At 42.1% G+C, this 23,232-nt stretch overlaps 2 protein-coding genes across 3 annotated transcripts; one reads left to right on the top strand and one right to left on the bottom strand.

Annotated features, from left to right (window-relative positions):
- Positions 1-537: 537 nt before the first annotated feature.
- Positions 538-10,541, bottom strand: LOC115811964 (KN motif and ankyrin repeat domain-containing protein 2). The gene is made up of 10 exons (XM_030774409.1): positions 10,365-10,541; positions 7,188-7,271; positions 5,386-7,002; positions 5,151-5,220; positions 4,583-4,978; positions 4,288-4,372; positions 3,832-4,051; positions 3,347-3,489; positions 2,728-2,928; positions 538-1,391 (listed from the first exon to the last, which is right to left on the bottom strand). Exons 2-10 carry the CDS (start codon positions 7,204-7,206, stop codon positions 1,281-1,283), a joined length of 2,862 nt encoding a protein of 953 aa, XP_030630269.1. The 5' UTR covers positions 7,207-7,271; positions 10,365-10,541; the 3' UTR covers positions 538-1,280.
- A 4,798-nt stretch (positions 10,542-15,339) lies between these two features.
- On the top strand, positions 15,340-19,839 carry LOC115811969 (angiopoietin-related protein 3). Of its 2 annotated transcripts, none has more exons than XM_030774436.1 (7): positions 15,340-15,931; positions 16,575-16,685; positions 16,882-16,993; positions 17,083-17,196; positions 17,496-17,591; positions 18,195-18,467; positions 18,985-19,839. In XM_030774436.1, the coding sequence occupies exons 1-7, from the start codon at positions 15,425-15,427 to the stop codon at positions 19,152-19,154; spliced, it is 1,383 nt and encodes a 460-aa protein (XP_030630296.1). In that variant the 5' UTR covers positions 15,340-15,424; the 3' UTR covers positions 19,155-19,839. The 2 variants fall into 2 exon arrangements, with proteins under 2 accessions (XP_030630296.1, XP_030630297.1); XM_030774437.1 differs by having other exon boundaries at positions 17,496-17,595; positions 18,200-18,467; positions 18,985-19,095.
- The last annotated feature ends 3,393 nt before the right edge of the window (positions 19,840-23,232 follow it).

The following is a 23,232-nucleotide window of genomic DNA, read 5'->3' as shown; positions in this document are numbered from 1 at the left end:
TCAGCTGAATTTGGTAGAGGTACATGTGTATGCAGGTGTGCTTTTCTATGCGTGCGTGTGTGCACGTGTGTGTGTGTGTGCGTAAGTGTGTGTGTGTGTGTGTGTGTGCGCGTGTGCGTGCCCGTATGTGTGTGTGTGTGTGTGTTTCTGAAAAAGGCCCTTTCTGCTCACACCCCCATGTTGATGCAGGAGGACAGTTTAGTGGATGTTGCTGCTGTACACTGGTTACAGAGGTCCGGGAACATGTTCCCTGTTGATTCAGACTTGATGGAAATTCATTTCATCTTGATTGACCGAGATGGAGTCATTGTGGTGTGAGACAGTAATAAAATCTAATAAAGCAATCAATTCTGAGACAAAACCATACACGAATCATTAGAGATGTCAAATATTTATGAAGAAATCAGTGTCCGCATAGTAATAGTAGTGTAATGTAATATGACATTATAGCTATTTACATAATGAAATTAATCATTCATCTCAGCCGTGAAACAGTTATCTTTTTTTTCAATCAGGAGCCTAATGAAAACACTGGCAAAGGGTAATATAAGGTTTATTGAAAAGCAGGATACATTAATTTTTTTCTTGTAACTTTTAAAAGTGAAAAACAAATTTACAGATTTAACTTCAGATTGATTTTTAAAGATTGAAACTGGTGCATTTTGACTTTTTTTGTTGGCTGGGATTGTTTCAGAAGTGAATTCATTTTTAATTTGACGGTGTTGTGTATGAAATAAACCTTCGTGAGGCGAGATATACCAGATGATATTCACTGTGTATAAACATGTCCAATAATGTTTGAGTCACAAATCAAATCCTTGGCTACAAGTCACTTCAGGGGAATAACAGCTGATGGCTTAAAAACACTCTTAAGCAGCGGGAGATCACTCTACCTGTGAGACATGTAATGGATTTAACATGGGTTCTAACTTACTCAAGATTTGTCAATGTCAAGCTTAAGATAGATACTTAAAGATAGATGGATAGATAGATAGATCAATAATAAGCCAGCTCTTGCAAATCTGAAGAAATGCTTGCTGTCCATATAAGGGCTAAATCCAAAATTTTCTCCTTGGCCCCTTCCCTTACTCTGGGGGATCCGAAGTGAAAAGACAGGCCTCGGATACATGACATACTCATCAAAGTAACCCCAGGTGTAGTTTGGAGTTCTCACCCCTTGACTTATATCTACACAGTCCTCTCTCATCTGTGAGGAAGGTCATAGGATAAGGTCATAGGACTTTGTTAAAATCGGACGTCAGAGAGAAGACTGTCAGCGCCTAAGACATCTTGCATTTGTCTGAAGTTCTTGTTTCAGTGCGGCCTTTCAGAAGGTCAACTATGTCCGTGCGGGAGGCTTGTGTGGCCAAGGAGAGGGCACTGCGACCTCCCTAAAGCAGAGGGAGAAAGAGAGAGAGAGAGAGAGAGAGAACACAAGGGGAAAGAGTGAAGGATGAATGTGACAGACGAAGCACATGTGGTTAGTTCACACAGAGTGGTAAATGACTAACCCGTTGTTGACTCACTTCTTATCTTATGCTACTATCGTTTTGGCTATAGGTATGAACAGGAGTGTGTCTCTTAGGCACATTGTTAATAAATGGCATAGTTCACCTCTGAGTTAGCAACTTACATGTTACTCAAGCACACTATAGAGAACAGCTGACAGAGATGAGACAGTACAGTAGCACTGCCTTTTCAGTGAGCGGTGGAGCAAAGCTCACTGAGACACTCCTTAAGAGTAATTTGAGTGAAACATGACATGACACCACGATGGGACTGAAATAAACAGAACAGACTTGACACTTTTAGTCTTGCATCCAAATCCTCTTGCTCTCTCTTAGTTGAAGAGATAAGACATGTCTTAAAGGGATTAACAGCACAGCCTAGCAAAGCTCTCTTCAAAAAAGAAAAAAAAGGCAATTACACTGAACCAGCCAAAGCCTCTGTTCACATCTACTTTGTCAAAGGTATTTGTTCACTGAGAGGCTAATCTTCCATCCTTTCCTTTTCCGTTATTCAAATATAAATGCTAGAGAATTTATGTCTTTTGAACATGTGCTAGCTTGCATAAATAAAGCTGGGACTACTGTTGAGTTCTCAGAGCTGCATTGCTGGTCATTGTCCACTAGGTGGCACACTATCAGATTTGCACATGTAAGCAGAGACTACGTTTTTATTCATTCATTCATTCATTCATTCGTTCATTCATTTTCTAAGCCGCTTCTCCTAATTAGGGTTGTAGGGGGTGCTGGAGCCTATTTCAGCATTCTTTGGGTGAAAGGCGGGGAAACACACTGGATAGGTCGCCAGTCTGTTGCAAGGAAGCCACAGAGACATTCACGCACATTCACGCTCACATTCACACGTAGGGGCAATTTAGTATCTCCAATTCGCCTGACTTACATGTCTTTGGACTGAAACCCAGACACACATGGGGAGAACATGCAAACCCCACACAGAAAGGACCCTGGTCGCCTGGCCGAGAATCGAACCCAGGACCTTCTTGCTGTGCTACATGCTAGCTGCCTTAACTCACAATCTTTTTTTTCCCCAGCAGTAATGCTAACTATAACCAGCTTTTAAAAATTACAGTATTTGTCACTCTTTCTCTAAACCAACCAACAACAAACCTGGTAAAAAAAAATGTATGTGATGCTGTGCAAGGTGAGTATTCATACATGACTGACTTTCAGTCATATTGTTTCTTGAGTGTGAGAAACTCACTTTGTCCGTGAGATTGACGTCACAGTCTGCGTTCTGCAGCAGCACTTTGACAATTTCGGTGTGTCCACGATCGCAGGCGATGATCAGAGGCGTGGTGCCAGCGCGGTCCTGGACGTTCGGGTTTGCTCCCTGCTCCAAAAGGAGACGAACAATAGGCAGCCTGCCGTGTCTGACTGCTAGGTGAAGAGCTGTTTGGCCGACCTATGCAGGAAAGGGATACGGTGGAATATATGATTAAAGAGTAGCTTTCGCTTTTTTGTCACCTTATTTGTCTTGTTCCTGTGTTTATTCATGGTCAAACTTAACTACATTGGGGTCATTGAACAGACATGCTTTTTTTTTCAAGGCCACTGCACTAGGGTAAGGTTTGAAAAGACAAGATGATATGTTACAAAATGCCTGCATAGGGTTAAGTGTTTTGCTCAAGCATACACCAGCAACAGACAGAGGAAGGGTAGGGACAAACTGCAGTCTTTCGGTACTATGTCAACATTCCTTCCTGTGTGTTGTCTGAGATTTAAACCAGCAACTCTCTAGTTTTTGGTGGTGTGCCTTAACAGTTCTGTCAAAACAACCTTTCTTTTTTGTGTTTGTGGGAAAAAAAGGAAAAAAAAGTTACCTGGCCAACACGTGCATTGACATCTCCTAATTGCATCAGTTGTTGGACCACTTTAATATCCTCAGGGGAGTCTGCAGGAGTCAGGGCAGCTAGCATGATAGCTGTGTACCCAGCTTTGTTCCGCAAATCAGCATCACATACACCTAAGTCCAAAAAAGAAAACTTTAAGGATTACAGAAATTGAAAAGGCTTTCCCACGGTGGTAAACGTAATGTCTTTTTAAACAAAACTGATGAAAAACAAATACAAATGTTTAACTTGCTAATGAACTTAATCTGAATTCTGCTCAAATCTGAAAATCATCATTAGAAGTCCTGCTTATAGAGGCTATCTATATAATGCTCGGGTCTCTTTTGTTGAGAATTTGTTAAAAGAGTTTTTAAAAAATTAAAAAAAGATCACCTGTCACAAGATGTACATTTCACAACTCACCTTACATCTCCTGAGGAAGAAATTTCAGTGCGTACTCACAAAAGCCCACTGACCTGTGTCTAAGAGAATCCGCACAATACGGAAGTTGGAGTTAGACACACTGTAATGCAGGGCAGTGTTCCCATTGTCATCCACCATGTTGACCAGGAACTTAAGGACCGTGGGCGTGTTTGTTGTCACCTCCTTAAGGTATGAAGTGACGGTGTCGGCACATGCGTCCTCCTCAGCAGTTATGTGGAACCACTTCTGGAACACGACTGTCAAAGCCTGGGTCTGGGGAATCAATGGATAACACTTCATCAAACATCAAGGTTAATAGGTGTGGCTGATTCCCTACTGATCCTTTAAATGAAAAGGGTTACAGCACAGTGTTCCTCCCTTATTTGCCTCATGTGGGTAAATTAGTGTTTGATTTTTTTGTGTGTTTGTTTGTTTGAGGGGGGGGGGGGGGGTCCTGCAAAATAGGACATTTAAAGAAAAGGTTGTGGTTGTGTTTGGGTTAGACTTACCATTTCATTATTGGGACTGGACACCATATCCATGTGGTCTTTCAAGAAACAGCATGCTTCCGTAAAACTAGAATCAACTGTCGCCCTTGAAGATAGATTACAATCACTCAGATGAAAAGAGACTACTCATACACTGATGCAGTGACAGTAAAACAGTAAAACATAACTAAATAACAAGAAGCAAATAATTTCTCATTTTCTCTTCTGATTCATTAACAGTATTACACACCATGCATGGTAGTATTCTTTACAGAATAACAGGAAATGCTCAAAGATCATGTGTCATGTATCTCACCGGCTTTCTTCATGCTGCAGTTGTTCAGTTGAATCCTTCTCTTCCACTGTCTTCTCCTGTTTGTCAGAGCCTTTCTGAGGCTGCTTCTCTGGGTCATCACCCTCCCCTGTCTGATTCTCTAGGGCCTCAGACTCATCAGTCTGTACTTGCAGATCTGATCCATCCATGGTCTCTTCTTCTACATGTGGACTTTGCAGAGGTTGTGCACTAGCCCCACCATGTGCACTATCCTCAGGGTCCCTCCCACCCATTGTATCCTCTTTGGGGTCTGCCTGGATTTCTGTGTCCTTCTGTGGGACTGCCTGACTCTGGGTATTCTCAGGGCCAGCCTCTTCTCCTTCATGTTGCTCTGGTGGTGTGTCCTCATCCTTTTCATTCCCGTGCACATGAGGTCCCCTGCAGGGCAAGGTCATTGATAATGCTGCAGTGAAAACATCAGTTTCATATAAAATTTTGGAGGTTAAATATCCAAGATATTTGAACAGCTGGATATCATGGAGGCTACTTTCCTATTAAACTCATAGCCCTTCTGTTATAGCTACCTGAAAGCAGAGAGATAAAATCTCACCTGTCACTTACACCCACATTTGAGGCAGTGTCCGTAGGGCATGACTCTTCCTCATCCTCAGATTTTTGAACTAGAATGGAGAGTCATAAAACTGTTATAAAAGGTAGGTACAGTTTTGCACACAAACTCAAATCCAGTGAAGCTTATGCTATTTATCAAGCCACTCAAAAATCACATTTGTGACATTTGTCAGTTTAGGTCATTATAAGTCAGATTTTATAAGAATGCAAAATACCTATAGGTTCGTTGCCTGGCTGCTGTGTATGTTTTCCTCCATGAGCAGTGTCCACATAGTGTGAAAGGGTGTTTACTAAGGAGACCAATTGCTCTTGGATGGAGCAGACTCGTTGAGGGAGGTGCTCTGTAGACAAGACTCCACCGGACGACTCCCCTTTGCAAAGACACTCCCACTGCTCCTGCAGAAGCTCCTGAACCCTTGCCACATGGTGTGCCATTTCTATGTTTGCTTCTGTCTCTGTGTTCTTCCCAAGTTTGGCTCCATGCTCCGCCAGTATGTCTTGGCCTGTACTCCTGGCTTCTTGTGATGGAGCTTCAGTCGTCTTTCCTTTGTCAGACTGTTCCAGTTTTTGAGCACCAGCTGAACTTTTTTCACTTGAGGGCTCTGTGCCTGATGTTACACCCTCTGCTTTGACCCCAATGGCAGGCTGCTGGGACATTTCCTGTAGTTTCTCATCTTTTAGACGACTTTCTTCCACCTGATTCCTCAACAGTGTCCGCGTCCTGTCTAGCTCCAATTCCATGTCATGGAGTTTCTGTTCCAGGATGACAATCTTCCTTTGCAGAGCCACCGTGAGGGACTTGGTGCTGTCTCCATGATTTGAAGAGTCTTTCTTCTGAATAGCTTTGTCAACCTCTTGCAGTGAAACACCTTTCTTTCTGGATGGGTCTGTTTCCATAGTTGAGGTTATCTCCACTGCTTCAATTTCCACTGAGGAGGCCTTAACTTTCCTCTCCAGCTGGTCATATTCTCGATCCATCCAGTCGTCATTTCCTTTTTCCACTGGTTTTGAACCAAGTCCTCGGAGATCATTTGTCTCTGAGTTTTGCAATCCTCCGCTAGGATCTGTTGGAGGACAATCCAACGACCAACCAACTACAGTTGGGAAGTTGAGCCTCAAAAGGAGCCTCTCTCTCTCCTCCTGCAGGATACAGATCTGGGCTTTGAGTTCAGGTATAATTCTGATCTCCTCCTCCAACTCTCCCACACGCTCCAGGGCTGCGCTGAGTCGCTGAAGAGTTCCATTCATCCCGTGTGTCTTTCTGTCCGGAGTGTGAAACACATCTTCAGAGGAGCCACTGTATTGCACGAGGTAGTCCCTGGACATCTGTGGACTGGTTGGGTCCTCCGTGGACTCTGAGCCTTTCCTCAGTAACACTGTCAGAGGTAAGCTAGAGGCACGAAGTAAGTTTGGTCTGACGTGAAGTCCCAAGGGCTGCTCATCAAAGGCCCGAATGTTTGCCTCCATTTCAGCTGTCGTAAGGGGCTTGTTGGCATGCTCTGATCTCCTGAGATATCCTGGCGCTCCACCATCGCACGGCTGGAACTCGTAGAGCTGAGAGTCTTTAAGTCGAGGCTTTGGCCAAAGGGTGCTGATCGAGTTCCACTGGGAATGACTCCGCCCATGCCCTGGCAAGCTGAAATTTCGAGACAGGGAGTTGTTTCGACCCCTTTGTCTCCTCTGCACTGGTACTCTCTTGATGGTATTTCCCTTTTCAATATCATCCACATACTTTAGGAAATCCAGGTCCAGATGGAATCCATAGGGTGTCTCCACAGAGTAGGAGTGAGTTGTCCTCTGGCCTCCATTCTCTTTTGCAGAAATTCCGTTCACTAGAAAAAAAAAACAACCCAAAAACAATAATAGAATAAATCAAGATTTTGAAACTGCTGAGATTTCTACAGAATGCAACAGTCAACAGGTCAGCTGCAATGGGGAGTGCTTTAAAGTACACGGACCTAAATACCATTTTCAGCAAGTGTGAAAAAATAGAGTTTTAGGATACAGAGGGAATTACCTTTTCCTTTATCCATCATTTGGGGGCTTCAATTATGTACCTTATCAGCTTGCCGCAACTCACTCTCTGCTGTTTTTTTGATACCTGGGGAAAGAGAAGTGTTTTGTTGTAAAAGGAGAAATTTCATGGTGCGAAGCCTGAATGTTACTGAGTTTGCTATGTGCCCTTTTTCCTCACTCATTTTATGTCTCTCTCATTGATACAAACAAATTCACTTCTCTCTCTCTCTCTCTCTCTCTCTCTCTCTCTCTATCTGTTTAACTCTTGCCACACGGCACAGTGGAGACACCGCAGAAGTAACCACAGCCCAAACAATGTCAACTATGCAGTAAACAAAAAACAGCGTAAGACCAGACATTTCTGTACACTCACATACATACACAGACGTGCTAAAAACAATACAGTGAGAGTGAGAGAGATAAAGAAAACAACTTTCATCGAATATCTCCTGGAATCCTCATACCTACCTCTTCACTGCTTCAGCTGTGCACTGCAACTGTAGATATAAATCAGAAAGAGAGGCAGCACAAAGGCAAGGGCTGACGTTTTTACCTAATGGCAAGACTGTTTTCAGCACCTGACTAAGAACTGCAAACAATTCACCAGGCCCTGGGTAGGGCTGATGTAACCGAGAAGGAATACTGCATCTGCCTTTTCATTTTCTTTAGGACTGCTGCCACGGCATTGAAAGGGGAACAGAGAGGTTTGCCGCTGTAGGAAACATAACTCAAAACAAACTGTCCAGTGCATCCTGAGGCGCTTCTCCCTTACATAGATGTACCTTGGCACACACGAATGTTCACATGTATTTACTCACATGCCTATGCACACGATAGGATGACCCCTTTGTCCCTACCATAGCACTCTTACATGAACATATATACATTAACGCACACAGACACATGCATACACATACATACACACAGGCACACAGGCACACACACACAGACATGCGCGTGTGCGCACCCAGACATACATACACAAACACAGCCTTACATGGAATGAACATGCATCCCAAGGTACTACAAGACATACACTGTCAAAACAGTGGCCTGGTAGTGGAAAATACTGACATTTTGTCTAAAAATGTTTCAGTGCCTCTGCGGTCTGTTATATTTTTACACTCACTGAAAAGAAGAGGAGAACAGACAGCTTGTCCTGTATATTTTTAAACAATTTGTAATCAGTTTATGACCATATTTTCACACTTGCCCCCCCCCCCCCCCCCACTATATTAACTCTAAGCACAAGAATTGAATTGCACTCAGTGTAATAAACACCTGTGTGCTCCTCTCTCAGACAAAAGTCCTTCTCTTGTTTAAGGACGTGTCACTTTTTGAAGGCATGAAAAAAAAATTCCCTCTGCTTTCTCATTCTCGCCTCAATTCTCTCTCAGTTGTAATTAAGCTCCATCCATGCAACATTACTCGCTGCTCAAAAAAAATAAAGAAGAAAAAAATCACTCATTAAATACATTTCTCTCTATCAGATTCCTTCTTGTACCACAAATTGAATTTTGAACCCGTGACAACTTAAAAACTGCAGCCTCCCACAAAAACAAACAACGTTTACACCAGCTGAGAAGGAAGGAACATTATCAGTTTATCTGGAAAACAATGAAAAAAAAAAAGGTACGTGATGGAAGCTTGCGGGAAACAAACACTGTTTGACCCCTCTTCTTCACTCCGGTAGTGAAATATGTGCCATAATTAGGGTAAGTTGCTCAATTTAATTCAACCACAAGATTCAGGGAAGTGCAACCGCACAGCGCTAAATCAAGATGGCTAAACTTATGAACCAGCAGTTTGGGTCGAAGAGAGAACGTGGCAGCATGTTTTTTAAAACTCACTTTTGTTTAGTTTTCTGATTTCAGGTTTTGTCTGATTATAAAAAAAAAGATGAAAAAAAAAGGTTTTCAGAAACATGTTTAAGAGTGGGAATACAACCTCAGTTTTGGACTAGAATAGACAGGAGTGCAGTTTCACATGCACTTAGCCACACAATGGGGACTTAAAGTAACAGACGTTTCATTCTTCCTGTTTGGTCCCGTAAGCGGTGTGGTTTCCTCGGCACAGAACTTCATTCCTTCTCCTCTATTTGGAGTCTTGGTTGGGGACTCCAGCCAAAGTCCTTTCTCTTCCCCCTTTCTGACCCCCTTCGGACTTTGTGTATGGAGGGTGGGGCAGGCTCTGCTGTCACTGCTGTACACAGTCTACGGAGTGACCTCTGCACTCCTGAAACAGGGAGGCAGGGCCTGAGAGACTGTGTGCTCCTCTGAGATGTCTTGCTCTGAGGACTTTGTGGTTCTGCGGCTTACAGCACTGCATGTTTGGACACACGTTGCAGCCTGCACGTTTAGGGTACACGTTACATTTAATTTCTCTCTCTCTCTCTCTCTCTGTCAGTGTATTTCTTTGATTGTTGAGCCAACAATCCCTATAGAAAAGTACTTTTCCATATTAGTCTTTCTTTCTTTCTTTCTTTCTTTCTTTCTTTCTTTCTTTCTTTCTTTCTTTCTTTCTTTCTCTTGTCTTTGTTTTTTCCCCTCTCTGTAGTTTTTTCCATGTGCACAGAAGTTGGACGGCTCTGATCATCTGGGCACCATGCCAACAGCAATACGGGAGCATGCTCGGCAGTCACACGAGAGGCCGTGAATGAAATCACATAAGTCAGACTGGAGTATGTTCCCTTTATGTTTCCATCGCAACGTTTCGTAATTATAAGACTTCTAATTATCACAGATTGTTAAGGGCAAATGTCCCATGACTGGACGTGGTCAAGTCTTCCCTAGCTGCTTTGGTCTTAAGCAGAGGCTAAGGAATGTAATGGAATATGTCTCCACAGTCTGGAGAGAACATTCACAGTCACTTCTGCATCACAACTCCAAACCTCTGCATCTCACCTCTCTTTAGAGGAAAAACTGAACACACCAACACAAGATCAAATTCTATTTAGCTTAAATTGTTTAAAATACAGTAAAGTAAACATGCAGTAAAATACTCTTTACATATAACATTAAGTAAACAAAAACCTTATGTAGAAGAATCATAATTCAGCAGCCCATATTAATCAGTTCTGATGAAGTTCAATTTCAGTGATGTAGACAAGATAGAAATCTCTTACCAAAGTCAGAGACGGAAGAACATTTTTTTTTAAATTTGAAATAGAATCTCCTACCTTACATGCCTCAAGTTAGGCATTGTCTTGTTCTTTTCCTGTTTGTTTGAAAAACTTTATCCTCTCTTTTCCCCTGGCGTTCACAGAAAGAGGAACAGTAGCATCAGAGTATGTGGGAGGTGGTCACAGCGCAAGAAGTGCAGACTTGAAATTCTTTCAGAACATAAGCAGTGTTATTGTGTGTGTGGGTAACACAGAGGGTGGATGCTGGCACTCTTGCATGCCACTGAAGCACACATCCAATGACGGCTTAGGGGCAGGCAGCAATGTGCTGGCCCCATCCAATGAGAGCAAGTGGGTGTATCTTCAGGGCCTAGCTCATTGCCCTGCATGGAAGGTGGAGGGGGGGGGGTGTATTTCCCAAAACATAGCCCCTTTGAGCGAGCACAGGGGAGTTAGTTTTGTCAGCTATCTCAGGAAACATTTTCTGAAAACAAGCCTACATAGGAAAGTATGGAAGCTGAGTGCTGAGTTTTTAAAACGCTTAACAGGATCACACAAACACACCCTCACATGTGTAATTCAGAGTAAGAGAATGTAATTCAATCCCTTGACCATCCTCCATAACCAAATACCATGTGGGAGTCACACACACACACACACACACACACACACACACACACAGAGATAGAGAGAGAGAGAGAGAGAGAGAGAGAGAGAGAGAGAGAGAAAGAAGGGTGTTTAAACTGTTAAAATCTCTCAGGACACATACCATTCATTCTTATTGTATCATTTTCCACCCTCTATCTGTTCTCTCTTAGCGTCACTATCCAGTGTTAATCTACCACACACACTAACCGCACAATCAACAAACCACCAAGCCTGGTCCTGTTTCAATCTGGGATGGACCATTTGGTCAGTTTATGACCCACTGTAGATCAAACATTAACCTCATGAATTGGGATAACTGTCCAGTGAGACTCATTCAAATATGACCTATCCAATTTTTAAAAGGAGGCACACTGCAGGTCTGTCAATAACTAACTGATGTCGATTTTCACTCGTTCAACAGATTCAACCACACTGTAATTCTTAATGAGGAACAACCAGAGGAGCTCGTACTAATGCTGATGAATCGAAATCAGTTAGAATAAATGACAGGCGGTCACTTTTCAATGACTGAAGTTTCTCTTCTACTTTCAAATACTTCAGTGGTGGTAAATTGTTAGAATTATGTTTAAAAAAAAAAGATTACAGTTATTCGTGATTACATGGTTAACATAATTTTGTAGTTTTGTAACGCAACCAATACCTGGTTTCATTTCCTTCTTTCTTGATTTCTTTATCTCCCTCTGCTGATCAGCTCTTCGTCGCATTTTCTGGTTGTTACTGTAAATTGATGAATATAGAAAGTTTAGAGAGATAAGAGTTCACAAATGAATGTGACCTTTTAGGCTTCTTTTCAAGATCAGAGTTTGTCTTGGTATTGAGACCAAACATTTTTACACGTAATAACAAATTATGACCAACTTTTGAGGTTCGACCAACATTTTCAAGCTATTCCAGCATGAGTGCAGTGGTTATATTTAATGTAACCTTAAAAATTGGGACAGCGGTGTACAGGTGGATTTGTCTGCATGTTTGATAGTTTGTCATTTGACTGGCATTATATAACATGAATTGAGAATTTATTGACTGCAGGGCAGTTTCTAGTGCGTTGCTCTCTCAAGGCAAATGTCATCTGTTTGTGAACTCTGGGTCAGGGACCTAAAAAGTTTTTTTTAGAGTAACTTTTGCCACACTTCAGACATGTAAGACGTGCTTCCTCTTGCAGAGGTGGTCATAGACATTACAAAACAGAAAGAAAACTACTCAGCGTTTGACTAAATGTGCTGATTTAATCCACCACAGAGGACCTCAGTCCCTTCACAACCTGACTACGTGCAGTTCCCAAGCGGTGTACTTGGTGCTTTCAGCGCAGGGTAGAAAAAACAGTGATTTATGTTGTTAGGGGCACATGTTGACTTTGTTACATTCAGAGAAAAAGGATGAAAGCACTGGGTATCTGAATGTGAGGATTTGTTGCTCGAATATTTGGACGTATATTTGGGAACACTTGGCAACACTAACTAACAGTGATACTCAGTATTAACTGATAACCAATCAGAAAAGACACTGACATATGCCAGTTATGCTGTTATGCCAGACGTGTATAAAAGGTAGCAGGAATTCGATGAAATTGGTCAATATTGTTCATATTAGTTGCCTCCCTTAATTCTGGCATATGATTACATGGATTTTGCTTTTAACTGATAAATACAGGCCAGCATGTGACTTATTAGCTCTCATGTTCTCTCTCTCTCTCTCTCTCTCTCTCTCTCTCTCTCTTTCTCTGTGATGAATTTGTAAGAGGAGATCAGTTCAGACAGGCCACCTGTATTCATGTGGTACAAAGACTGCCAGAGTTCAGACAGTTCAAGGGAAATAAAATATTTGGAAAAAGAAAATCAGTGCCAATTTTCTTAATATCAAAGAGGAGACTGAGTTAGCACATGTAAAGTTTTATCACAGGACCCGTGCTATCAGTGTTCACAAACTGGGCACTGGCACGCAGGCCCGCAAATACTTCATCCTCAGTCATCACTTAACTGGTTTCGACAATCTTTTCTCCTCATTTGCTATTTCATCAGATTTGTATTAACATTCAATCAAAAATAAAAAAGTGCTGCAACCTTTGGCCATAAGTTTCAGGGCACTAAGGTTATTGCACAAAACCCTGTCCGCTACTTGTGATTAAGACACAAACCACACCCCTCCAACCCCCCAAACCCAAACACACACACACACACACACACAAATACAGACCAAACACACACACACACACACACACGCACACACACACGCACACACACACGCGCATGCACACACATACACACACACACACACAAACACACACACACAGTCTCGGTTCACCTTCAAATATATACGCAGATACATATTTAGATACATACATACGGACACATACTCGGATACATACACAGATGCCTTCTAACCCTGGAGCAATAGCAGAAGGCCAGAACAGGGGTGGGCCATGTGTTTACTATACCCCCATACTAGGTCATGCGTGCGCTATGTCTACATTCTAGGTCAAATATCACCTCTTAGCACACATGTTGGGAACTATGACCTTGGCCCAACTGACTAACTGCCTAAGCGAAAGTTTAAAAAAAAGAAAGAAAGAAAAAGCCTTACTTAATGCCAAAAATCTCAGCTGGGATGAGGGAAGGAATGAACTTGACCTGAGGGACAACGCAAACAAGGTCAAAGGTCAGAACCCCTGTGGGGTCGTGTCAGTGGGTAGTTCTTGAGTGTGTTACTGGACTTAAAATAAAGATTCACTGAGATGACTTTGAGAGTAGAGCAGTCTTTGATTTGTAAAACAAACTGTATGTTACAACAATAGAATGGTTTATACAAATAAATACTGCAGTGAATAAGTGCAATTTACCACTACATTTGTAAACATTTACAGTAAACAGCTGAACAATTTAGCAACAATTTTACGAATGGGTAAGAGGATCCATTACCAAAAGTGAACTTTGCAAATATAAAATATACAATAAACAGTTTTTATAGAAAACATTTTTAGAATGAATCTATTGAAGAGAGCACTGGAATACAACTGACTGTATTTTTTTGTACATTTAAAGAACCAAGCAAACAATCTTAGGACCACCGAAGGCTGGGGGAAAAAAGAATATTCTAGATTTCGCAAAAACAAGAAGGTATTTGGGTGAATTCAGGGCCCCCTGTGCTTGTCTCTTCCTTGCAGCTTCAGGCTTTCTAAACAGTTATGTGTGTGCCTCAGTTCCATCATTCTTTACGACCCAATGCTTTTCTGTAATATTTTTCTGTGACATTTTCCGTAATGTGCACTCTTCTGAACTCAAACGTGGACGCACTGTCGGAGACTTTCACGTCACTCTGTTCTCTCACAGCGATGTCTGTCGAATCAGTGGAATTCCCGTATTTTTTCTCAAGAAAACAAAGAAGCCATCGTCAGCAAATAAAAGGCCGCGATGTCGGAGTGACCACAGCACATCAGAGTTAGTGCACACACAAACCCCTCAGTTTGAGCAGGCACCCTGCCACTTTAAGCTTAGTGGACAAAACACATGGAAGTTGCATCACCCTGTGGAAAAAAAGATTCATTTTCAGAGAAAGTTTGGAGTAAAGAATGATTCCTTGTGCTTTATATGTCAGTAACATTCAAACCTAACACGTATACTGCAATTTGTTCAAATAGAGGAACAGTTTTTTTCTTTTTTGTAAACCCAGGCATTGCTTTGTCAGTGGTACAACTCTTCTCTGGACATACACATCCAACATTGTGAATAGGCACTCATGCTGTTGACTGAATAAAACTGCTATTGATTTTCCTTGAATAAAATTTTTTAAACTCTTTGTGTGAAACCCTCATTAAGTTAAATGTCAGCTATTCTGAGGCATTTTTGTTCATGGATTCAATTAAATGGTAGCAAATTAATTTATGTTGGACAACAGAGATACACTCTGAGATTTTTATTTACTTGTTTTACACTGGTGAGGGTTTTTGTGTGCTCACCTATAGACACACACACACACACACACACACACACACACGTGCTATTTTTTTGTTTGTTTGTTTTTTTGTACCAGCATCAATACATTGCAACAGGAGGTGAATTGAGCACCTGTGTGTAAAAGGATTTTTTTTAGCTGTTTTAAACTACCATTTCTTACATAAGAACATATACTGGGGACATACAGAGAGAGTGCAGCATATGAAAGTGCAGGCCTGTTTACGACAAATTGACTGACAGCTGCACATTTTAAGGTCAGGATGTTTTGGCATTAGTTTGCTTCAGTGGTTTGTTTGCACATCTGAGACACAGTTGGGCTTCGCAGGGTTACAGTAGTTCAGACTGAACTTGTTTAATGATCAACTCTCCTCAAAGGAGGAGGTGCATAAAAAGGAGATGAGACAGTCATTGTGATCTTCCTTCCTTCACAAGGTTTTGAAGAGGACCTCAGCCACGCCGTTTACAACACAGAAACGGAGTGAACCAAGAGGAGAAACCATGAAGCTGGCTTTGCTGCTGACCCTTGTGGCTTTGACGTACACTTTTCCTGTTGATGACAACAAAGAGGAAGGAGAGGACCCGATTGTTCCCAAGCCTCAGGTGGAGACCCGGTCCCCTTTCGCAGCCCTGGAGGAAGTTCGACTCCTGGCCAACGGCCTTCTTCAGCTTGGCCAGAGCCTGAGGGACTTTGTTCAGAAGACCAAGGGACAGATCAATGACATATTTCATAAGCTCAATATCTTCGATAAGTCTTTCTATCAGCTCTCGGTTCTAACCAGTGAGATCAAGGAGGAGGAAGAGGAGCTGAAGAAGACCACTGGTGCACTGAAAGCCAAGAACGAGGAGATCAAGAGCCTGTCGCTGGAGATCAGCTCAAAGGTGGAAGACCTGATGCAGGAGAGGAGCCAGCTGAAGATGAAGGTGGGAGGGCTGGAGGAGAAACTGAGCGATCTGTCCCAGGGCCTGCTTACACCTGATCAGGCAGCCGAAATCTCAGGACTCAAGGTGAGACCAGATCAATGCATCCTTTACTCAAACTTTCAGAGAGCATACACTGTGTCTTTGCCTTCACAGGACAGATTACTTTTTTGACAAGAGAGAACAGAGACAACCATTGCAATTTTAAGTTAGAAGTTTCTTGGATATAAACTTCATCTTCAGTGTCTTTTGCATATGTCATTCCCAGCAACTGCTGCCTTAACCTCTGCTGCGAAAGGAAAGTACTGTGGAGCTCTGGCATGGGCTGAGTCTTACAATGGGGTGACTAAATGTCACTTTTGATATGCAAATTTAACTTTTATGATTGCACGAGTCTGTTATTTTTAGCCTGTGTTATACCTAAAGGAGCAACCAAAGGTATCCATGTGGGAGAAGAACTTTAGAGCCCTTCCACGTCAGAGGTTCTAAGGCAGGAAATACAAAGAAACTTCAGTAATGGTTTCATGAGGTGTCACTTTGCCTGTTTGTTGATGATCTCTATTAACACGCACATCATTTTCTTTTGATGATCTTCCATTTGTGCAACTGAAAAAAAAATGTTCCTTTCACACGGGCAGAGCTGTACCATTCCAGTGAAGAGAAATGAATAAGAATGACAGGAAAGTCTGTAGTTATAAAAGTGAATCTTGTGAAATCTTGTCTCCATCAGGAGGTGATACATGCACAAGAGAGGAGTATTACAGACTTGCTGAAAGCGGTGAGGGAGCAAAATGAGCAGCTCGTCTACCAGAGAAACAAGATCAAGAGCCTGGAGGATAAGGTAGTTCAAGGTTTCTGTTTGTCTGTTTCTTGTGCAAGACTGCAGATTTGTCCATCCACACACATCATTTGACCTACCAGGAGAACATGGTCCAAACTACATTTTTAGTTTCTCTTGCTAATAGTTTGTTTATGGACTTGGCTGTGGTGTTGTATGCGCTGAATGTTTGTTCATTAAACATTTATTCCACGTCCAGCTCAGCTATGACAGCTTTCAAGACACAGGCGTCAAATTTGGCTGGGATGTCAGCGTGTACAACGTTTCGGGATTTCTGTCCAATTATTCCTCTGATGACAGTTTGTCAAATGGTGAGGATAAAGACCAGTCTTTGATGTAGTCTTGTTTTAGATATTTGGAGGGTTTTTTTCAGCATTAATTGTGGTTGTTCTTGTTGTAGGTTTGCCTGTGGACTGTGGTGAAGTCTTCACGAAGGGTAAGACAGTCAGTGGTGTATACGCTATCCAGCCAAACCAGTCGGAGCCCTTTCTCGTGTACTGTGACTTTACAAAAGGTGAGATTTAAGTAAAACCTCAACAAAAACATATGACAACTGCCCTGTATTAAACACCGCCGGGTCCTCTGACAACTTATTACCTTATTGTCTGAGACTGTCCCAGGTGACTTTGTGGTGTGAAAATTGCTCTGAACATGGATGGATTTAAATGGTGAATGATACGATTTTTGGGGGAGGACAAAGAGAAGTGATAGGGAGAGTGCTGGGTTGCAGTTATAGCTGTACAGACTGTGTGCACACATAATGCTGAAGTATTGCTAGACCGTAAGTTTTGCTCTAATCTTTCCTTTTTTCAGATGGGGCATTTACAGTCATCCAGCGTAGGCAAGATGGCTCTGTGGACTTCAACCAGTCTTGGGAAAACTATGAGAATGGGTTTGGAGACTTTCAGAGTGAGTTACGTCTCTGGAATGTGGATTCCCATAATGGGTTCCGAAGCCTATAAGTGCACCTCTAGAACATTCCATTCAAGCTCCCCAACTGAACTGTTTTGACAGCTTAGTGCCACTCTCAGTATCTCCTCTGAATTTTACATGCATGTTTCATTATGCAACAATGCTCTGTCTTCATACAACTGACACTTCTATTGAAGTAATTGAAACCAGCCTTTGAGAGCACCAAAGATCAAAGAAGTACAGAAAACTTTATTCTAAATCAGTCTTCTGCATTCCTCTGGTGAGCAATGTGAACCAGACCTGGATCTATTGACTATTTGAATGGCTTAGTGTATTCTTACAGTGCTCCTTTACCTTATTTATTCTTCTACTAAAGTTACAACATTTAACAGGACTGAGTGTGCTGAAGCAATACCAGTTCAAACATTTCGAATACTTACTTGGCTCAGGTCTGATGTGAAGTAATATCTGATTCCCCAGACACGTCCAAAGTTCTCCTTTAAAAGTTAAACACAACATGATGATAAAACAGGACGAACTGTCAACCTCAGTACTGTCATGTTGTCATTGTTTACGGACTTGGCCACGGTTCCCAAACAGGTGAGTTTTGGCTGGGGCTCAAGAAGATCCACTCCATCAGCAGGCAAGCCGGAGAGTCCCGCCTCCAGATCCAGACAGAGGACTGGAAACAGGAGAAGAAATTTAAAGAGCATCAGTATGTTCTGGAGGGTCCTGACTCCAACTACACCATCCATCTCAGCGATGGGTCTGGTGACCAGGCCCGTGTCATTTACACTCAGGCTGGCATTCCTTTTTCCACTAAAGACTGCAACCACAGGATAAATGAACCAAACTGCATCCAGGACTACACAGGTACCCAGTGCTTGACTGATTTTATGAGTCGGACGATAAACAAAAGAGAAAACATGAACTGTGTTGGCATATGTGTCTAATCAGCATTCATGCTATTCAAGCAGGTGAACTGAAATTTTAATTACATTGCCATTCATCTGCTATTTGTTGCTGTAGCCAGTTTACTGTGTATTGCTCTAGACAGTCAAGATAGTCAGGGATACAACTTTTCTGAAAATTCCATAAAACAAAGTTTCATAAAACAAAGAATGAAATGAAAGAGAAATAAAATGAAGACCTGTCAGAGTAAACAAAGGCACATCTTTCCTAAAGTATGCACATCTTTGCAAGGCATTGAAGGTGGTATTGTGTAATGTCATCCCTGTGTCACATGTTTTTAAGACGCTACGTTTTTTTTTGTGATTTTTTTTTATCTCTTTTGGTTATGGGCCCGTTAGGGAGCACTGAGGTGGACTAACCGATGTAAAGAACAACAGATTCTGTTTTTAAATGGCTGTTATGTGGTTATGATGTACAGGTGGCTGGTGGTTTGGTGAATGTGGGGAGATCAACCTGAACGGCAGAGTCATCATGAGGCGATCCGGAGGTCGCGGAGGGCGCAGGAAAGGGATCCACTGGAAATCCGGCGGCAGGGCGAACACCCGTACGCTCAGATCCACACAAATTTCCATATACCACGGCGCATAAAACGCCATCTCTGTAGGGATGGCTACTCATTCCACTGACATTTTTCATACTAAATACCAACACCAAGCTGAGGATGGCCTCGCTAACATAAAACAAGATCTACATCGAACACTGCAGTTCCTAACATTACGCTTTGGTGTCAATGCTTCATCTATAGCACTTGATGGTTTAACAGAATAAATTGTCACTGGACACCATTTGTCTTAGCTGCCATCTTCCTTAGCTGGCTTTGTTCACTCTTATCAGCACTTCTTGAGTATGTGCACAATTAGAGCACTGTGGTTAAGTCTTTTTATTGATCTGTGTTCATCTCACTCACTGTTTCTAAACTTAAGATTTACAGGATTTTTTATATATATATATACAGTTTGTGGAATCATGTGTCATTGCCTGAATATAGCAGACAAAAGATATGTGACCCTGTGGATCCCTAGGACTTGAAGTGAGAAATATTGTCCTAACTCAACAGCAGCTGTGAACGGAGGGGTAGTCTCCCTGTTTAATGCATAGAAGAACCCGGTGCTGTGACAGGTGTTGTGAGATGTTCCTGAACTAAAGGGATCATCTTCGTCCTTTTGTTTTACTACTGAGTCATATTGACTTCATGATAACACACATGCATGCTGTAAATGTCTGTTATGTATTACATTTTTAGAAGTCTTGTAAATAAAAAAACAAATCATGACATATTTTCATTTCTTTTATCACACCTGAAGTAACAGTTAAAAGAAATGCAGTGACGCAGTAAAATCACATTGCTCAGAAATTAACGACAAAGATTTTTCTCTCTCTCTGTTTTACTCTCTCTCTCTCTCTCTCTCTCTCTCACTCTCTCTCTCGCTTGCAACTACACAGCAAATGATGAAATTTCTCATGGAAAAGTGGTGATGCATCCCTTCCAAACAGTTCCAGACACTTGTAGAATTTGTGCCAAAGCACACTGCAGCTATTCTGGTGGCTCAAGGAGGCCAACGCCCTGTTAAGACAAATTACGTTGGTCTTTTACTGTTAGCCTTGTGTCCACGGTCAAATGATGTGGCAAGATTGCCCCCTTCTGAAGATTTTCCATAATTATCTCCATTCTATCATCTCTGGTGTTGAAGGATACTGACAGATTGTGAATCTGCATAGTAGCTGTCTTAGTAAGACCAAATTGTGATAACAAAATTGCTTGTTACTGTGCGTCTTACAAAAGGTGGTTAATTCTCTCTCATCCAACCCAGATGGTACAGTTCAGCTGCAATGCCTACTGAACATCTTAACCTGTTTGCAACTTTTTCCCCTTTTAGTGCCATGGGCTTGGGACAAACAAATAAACAACACGCACCAAACAAACAAGATTAAAACACACCCACACACACACACACACAAAACTTTAAAATGCAGTTTATGTACATATCATGTTCTACCTCATCAAAGCTAAAAATCTTTTATTCATTTCTTTTCCCTTTAACTTTCTTTTCTTTTCTTTTCTTTTTTTTTTTTTACTGTCATTTATATGTGCTCACCCTGTGTCAGAGCTTTCCTGCAGCAGGAGAAATGCAGTGATAACAAGCTCTGGTTTGGCCTCATGGTCCAAAGCCACACATATTCTTCATTTCTTGATTTATTTTAATGTGCCTGGTGGATGTGCTGCCTGTGTGTCAGAACTCATTAAGGTCTATCTCAGCCCATGGTGATCAGAGTGACTCATCATTAGTGCTGCTTAAAGTGTTTAGCCTGCTGTCACATGACTCAGCAGATTTCACTGAAATGGGAGAGTATGAAAACACAGGGTGCCTGTCTGGACCACCAGCGTTTAGCCCTCAGATATGCCACTCATCTCAGACATCTGCCTTAATGGGTCCTATGGGGATAATGTGAGTGTGTGTTCGTGTGTGGGGAGGGGATCTCTGACAGTGATGCCCCCACACATGTGTGATGAAACATGTCTTCAGTTACCATCCGTTTATCTTTGGCCTTTTAACTACCTCGCCATTTGCTTCAGGAATGCTGGGAGCAGCTAAAGGACTCTCCAAGAGGTGGAGTGTTTGATAATGGGTATCCCCCTTTTCTTCTTCCTCTACTGATCTGAATGATGGATAGTAGTCCTCTACAGCTGCTGACCTTACCTACAGCCCCAGACCCAGACCAGAAACCACTGACCAGTGGGCTGAGGAAAAAAGTGTGTGTGTTCCGGGAGGGCGGGGGAGGGGGTTGGGGGGCGTGATGGATGCAACTTCAGCAGAGCTGACACTGAAATCATTGTCCTTATGGCAGCAACCAATGGGATCAGGTTTTAACTTGCAGCTTCATCATGTAAAGGTATGGATGGTGTGTTCAGGATTTTGACCAAGACTCTGAGTGAAGCGTAAGAAAGTGTTGAGTCTAGCTAGAGTGTTGAAGATGTTATTGTCAGCACACATTCAGTGAATCAGACAGTTGTGTCACAAAATTTGTGCATTGCTAGCCCATCTGTACAATGTCTCTATTGTATGTTCAGTCTAGTGCATTGTCCTGCAGCTTGTTACCTTAAACTGTCATCCATTAATCTCTTCTATTAGCAAAGCCCCTGAGCAAACTTTGACCACATTCCCTATGTGTGTCATGTGACTAGTACCAGCACATGCCACTCAATGCTGTCATATATTGAAAAAGATATTCACTCTTATATCAGTCGGAGTGTAAGTGGATCTGAGGATCAAAGAGGATCAACCCCTCATGAATTTATCCCGTCAAATACATCGCACAGGTGCAGGGGGCATGTTTGGGCAACTGCATAAAACCAGCCAACTATAACTGACCTGATGACACCCTTATCAGATCACCACAGTCTCTATATTTAAGACACAGTGCACTGGTGTGAATATAACATGGTTTCTATCTGACAGTTATTCTAATGGTCAGTCAGTTGTTTACAAACACACACTATCAAGTCATTAGACACAGTATGTCTTTCTATGTACGTCAGGTCATTAGGTACAGTAGGTATTACTATGTATATTCATACATGGATTGAGTTCTGTGTGATAATTTGTGTTTTTCTATTGCTGATGTTCTGGTGGCTCTGTTTTTTATTACTCTGGCTTATCTGATGAATACTGGGAGAAGAATCAGATTGAATAGGGGACATAATGCAAACGTGGAATAACACATCTCACTGTTGTGACCTTTGAACCCAAACTTTATCCACAAAGTCCATTTGTGCATCGGCTGGGCCGCCTTGTGACATTGTGTCAATGGCTGCCGAATCTTGCGTGATCAGGAAGATCAAAGCTATTGGTGGAAGTCTCTCCACTGCCAGTCACAGACAGACCTCCCGAAGGAGAGTTTGGCATCAAATTTGACATTGCTGATGGAGGTATGACAGAGGGAGGTGGACTCTGTGGGAGAGGGCAGGAAGCATCAACCTGTGACAACAGTGGGGTTTTTTTTAGCACATAGCACTTAATTTATTTACAGTAACCACTGACTCATTGTTTTATTCTGTGTCTCATTTTTAGGTTCAGTGCCAGTAGCTATCACAAACAAAATCTTCCAGATAAGCAGGACCATTGAGGAGTATGCTATATGCCCTGACCTCAGAGTGGACCTGACAACCCTTGGCAAGCAAATATTTGACCTGGAAAACAAGTTTAAACCCTTTACAGGTGAGGATGTTTTTCCACAAGCATCTGTGTAACTTCATGCCCATAACTCCTCAGTGCAGAAAAACACAAGCAGATGTAACACGCATGTTAAATATGTAATTCATAATGATAATAGCAATAATAATGTTAAAGCTTTAGAGAATAATCGAATTATGTTGTAAAACACTGAAACCATGATTAATTTTGCACGATCCATTGAAACCATGGGCTGGGCTCTTAGTCTCACTGTTCTGTTTCAGTGGAGATTGTGGACTCAGTGGAGGCCTATGCCAATGTGCTTAGGAACATCTTTGACTTTGCTGTGCTGAAGGAACTGCTCTCTGGCCCGAACCACATAACCGTCCGCTTCGATGCCATGCATGGAGGTACAAACTCGTCTTCTCCTTTGTCAGTAATGGGCATTAGCCCATAGGATAAAATGTGTTAAAATGTTTAGACGACCAATGAAC

This window comes from Chanos chanos, chromosome 5 (genome assembly GCF_902362185.1).
Source record: "Chanos chanos chromosome 5, fChaCha1.1, whole genome shotgun sequence".
Taxonomy (NCBI): Eukaryota; Metazoa; Chordata; class Actinopteri; order Gonorynchiformes; family Chanidae; genus Chanos; species Chanos chanos.
This window is presented reverse-complemented; position numbering and strand designations above follow the sequence as displayed.

What these genes read in the sequence shown, in the direction of transcription:
- LOC115811964 (XM_030774409.1), bottom strand. An exon ending in GCGGATTCTCTTAGACACAG is followed by an intron (nt 3,490 to 3,831) that starts GTCAGTGGGCTT and finishes TTTTGGACTTAG; the next exon opens with GTGTATGTGATGCTGATTTG. An exon ending in TCAATGCACGTGTTGGCCAG is followed by an intron (nt 2,929 to 3,346) that starts GTAACTTTTTTT and finishes TTTCCTGCATAG; the next exon opens with GTCGGCCAAACAGCTCTTCA.
- LOC115811969 (XM_030774436.1), top strand. Translation starts at nt 15,425, where the DNA reads ATGAAGCTGGCTTTGCTGCTGACCCTTGTGGCTTTGACGTACACTTTT. An exon ending in CCGAAATCTCAGGACTCAAG is followed by an intron (nt 15,932 to 16,574) that starts GTGAGACCAGAT and finishes TGTCTCCATCAG; the next exon opens with GAGGTGATACATGCACAAGA. An exon ending in TGGGTTTGGAGACTTTCAGA is followed by an intron (nt 17,592 to 18,194) that starts GTGAGTTACGTC and finishes GTTCCCAAACAG; the next exon opens with GTGAGTTTTGGCTGGGGCTC.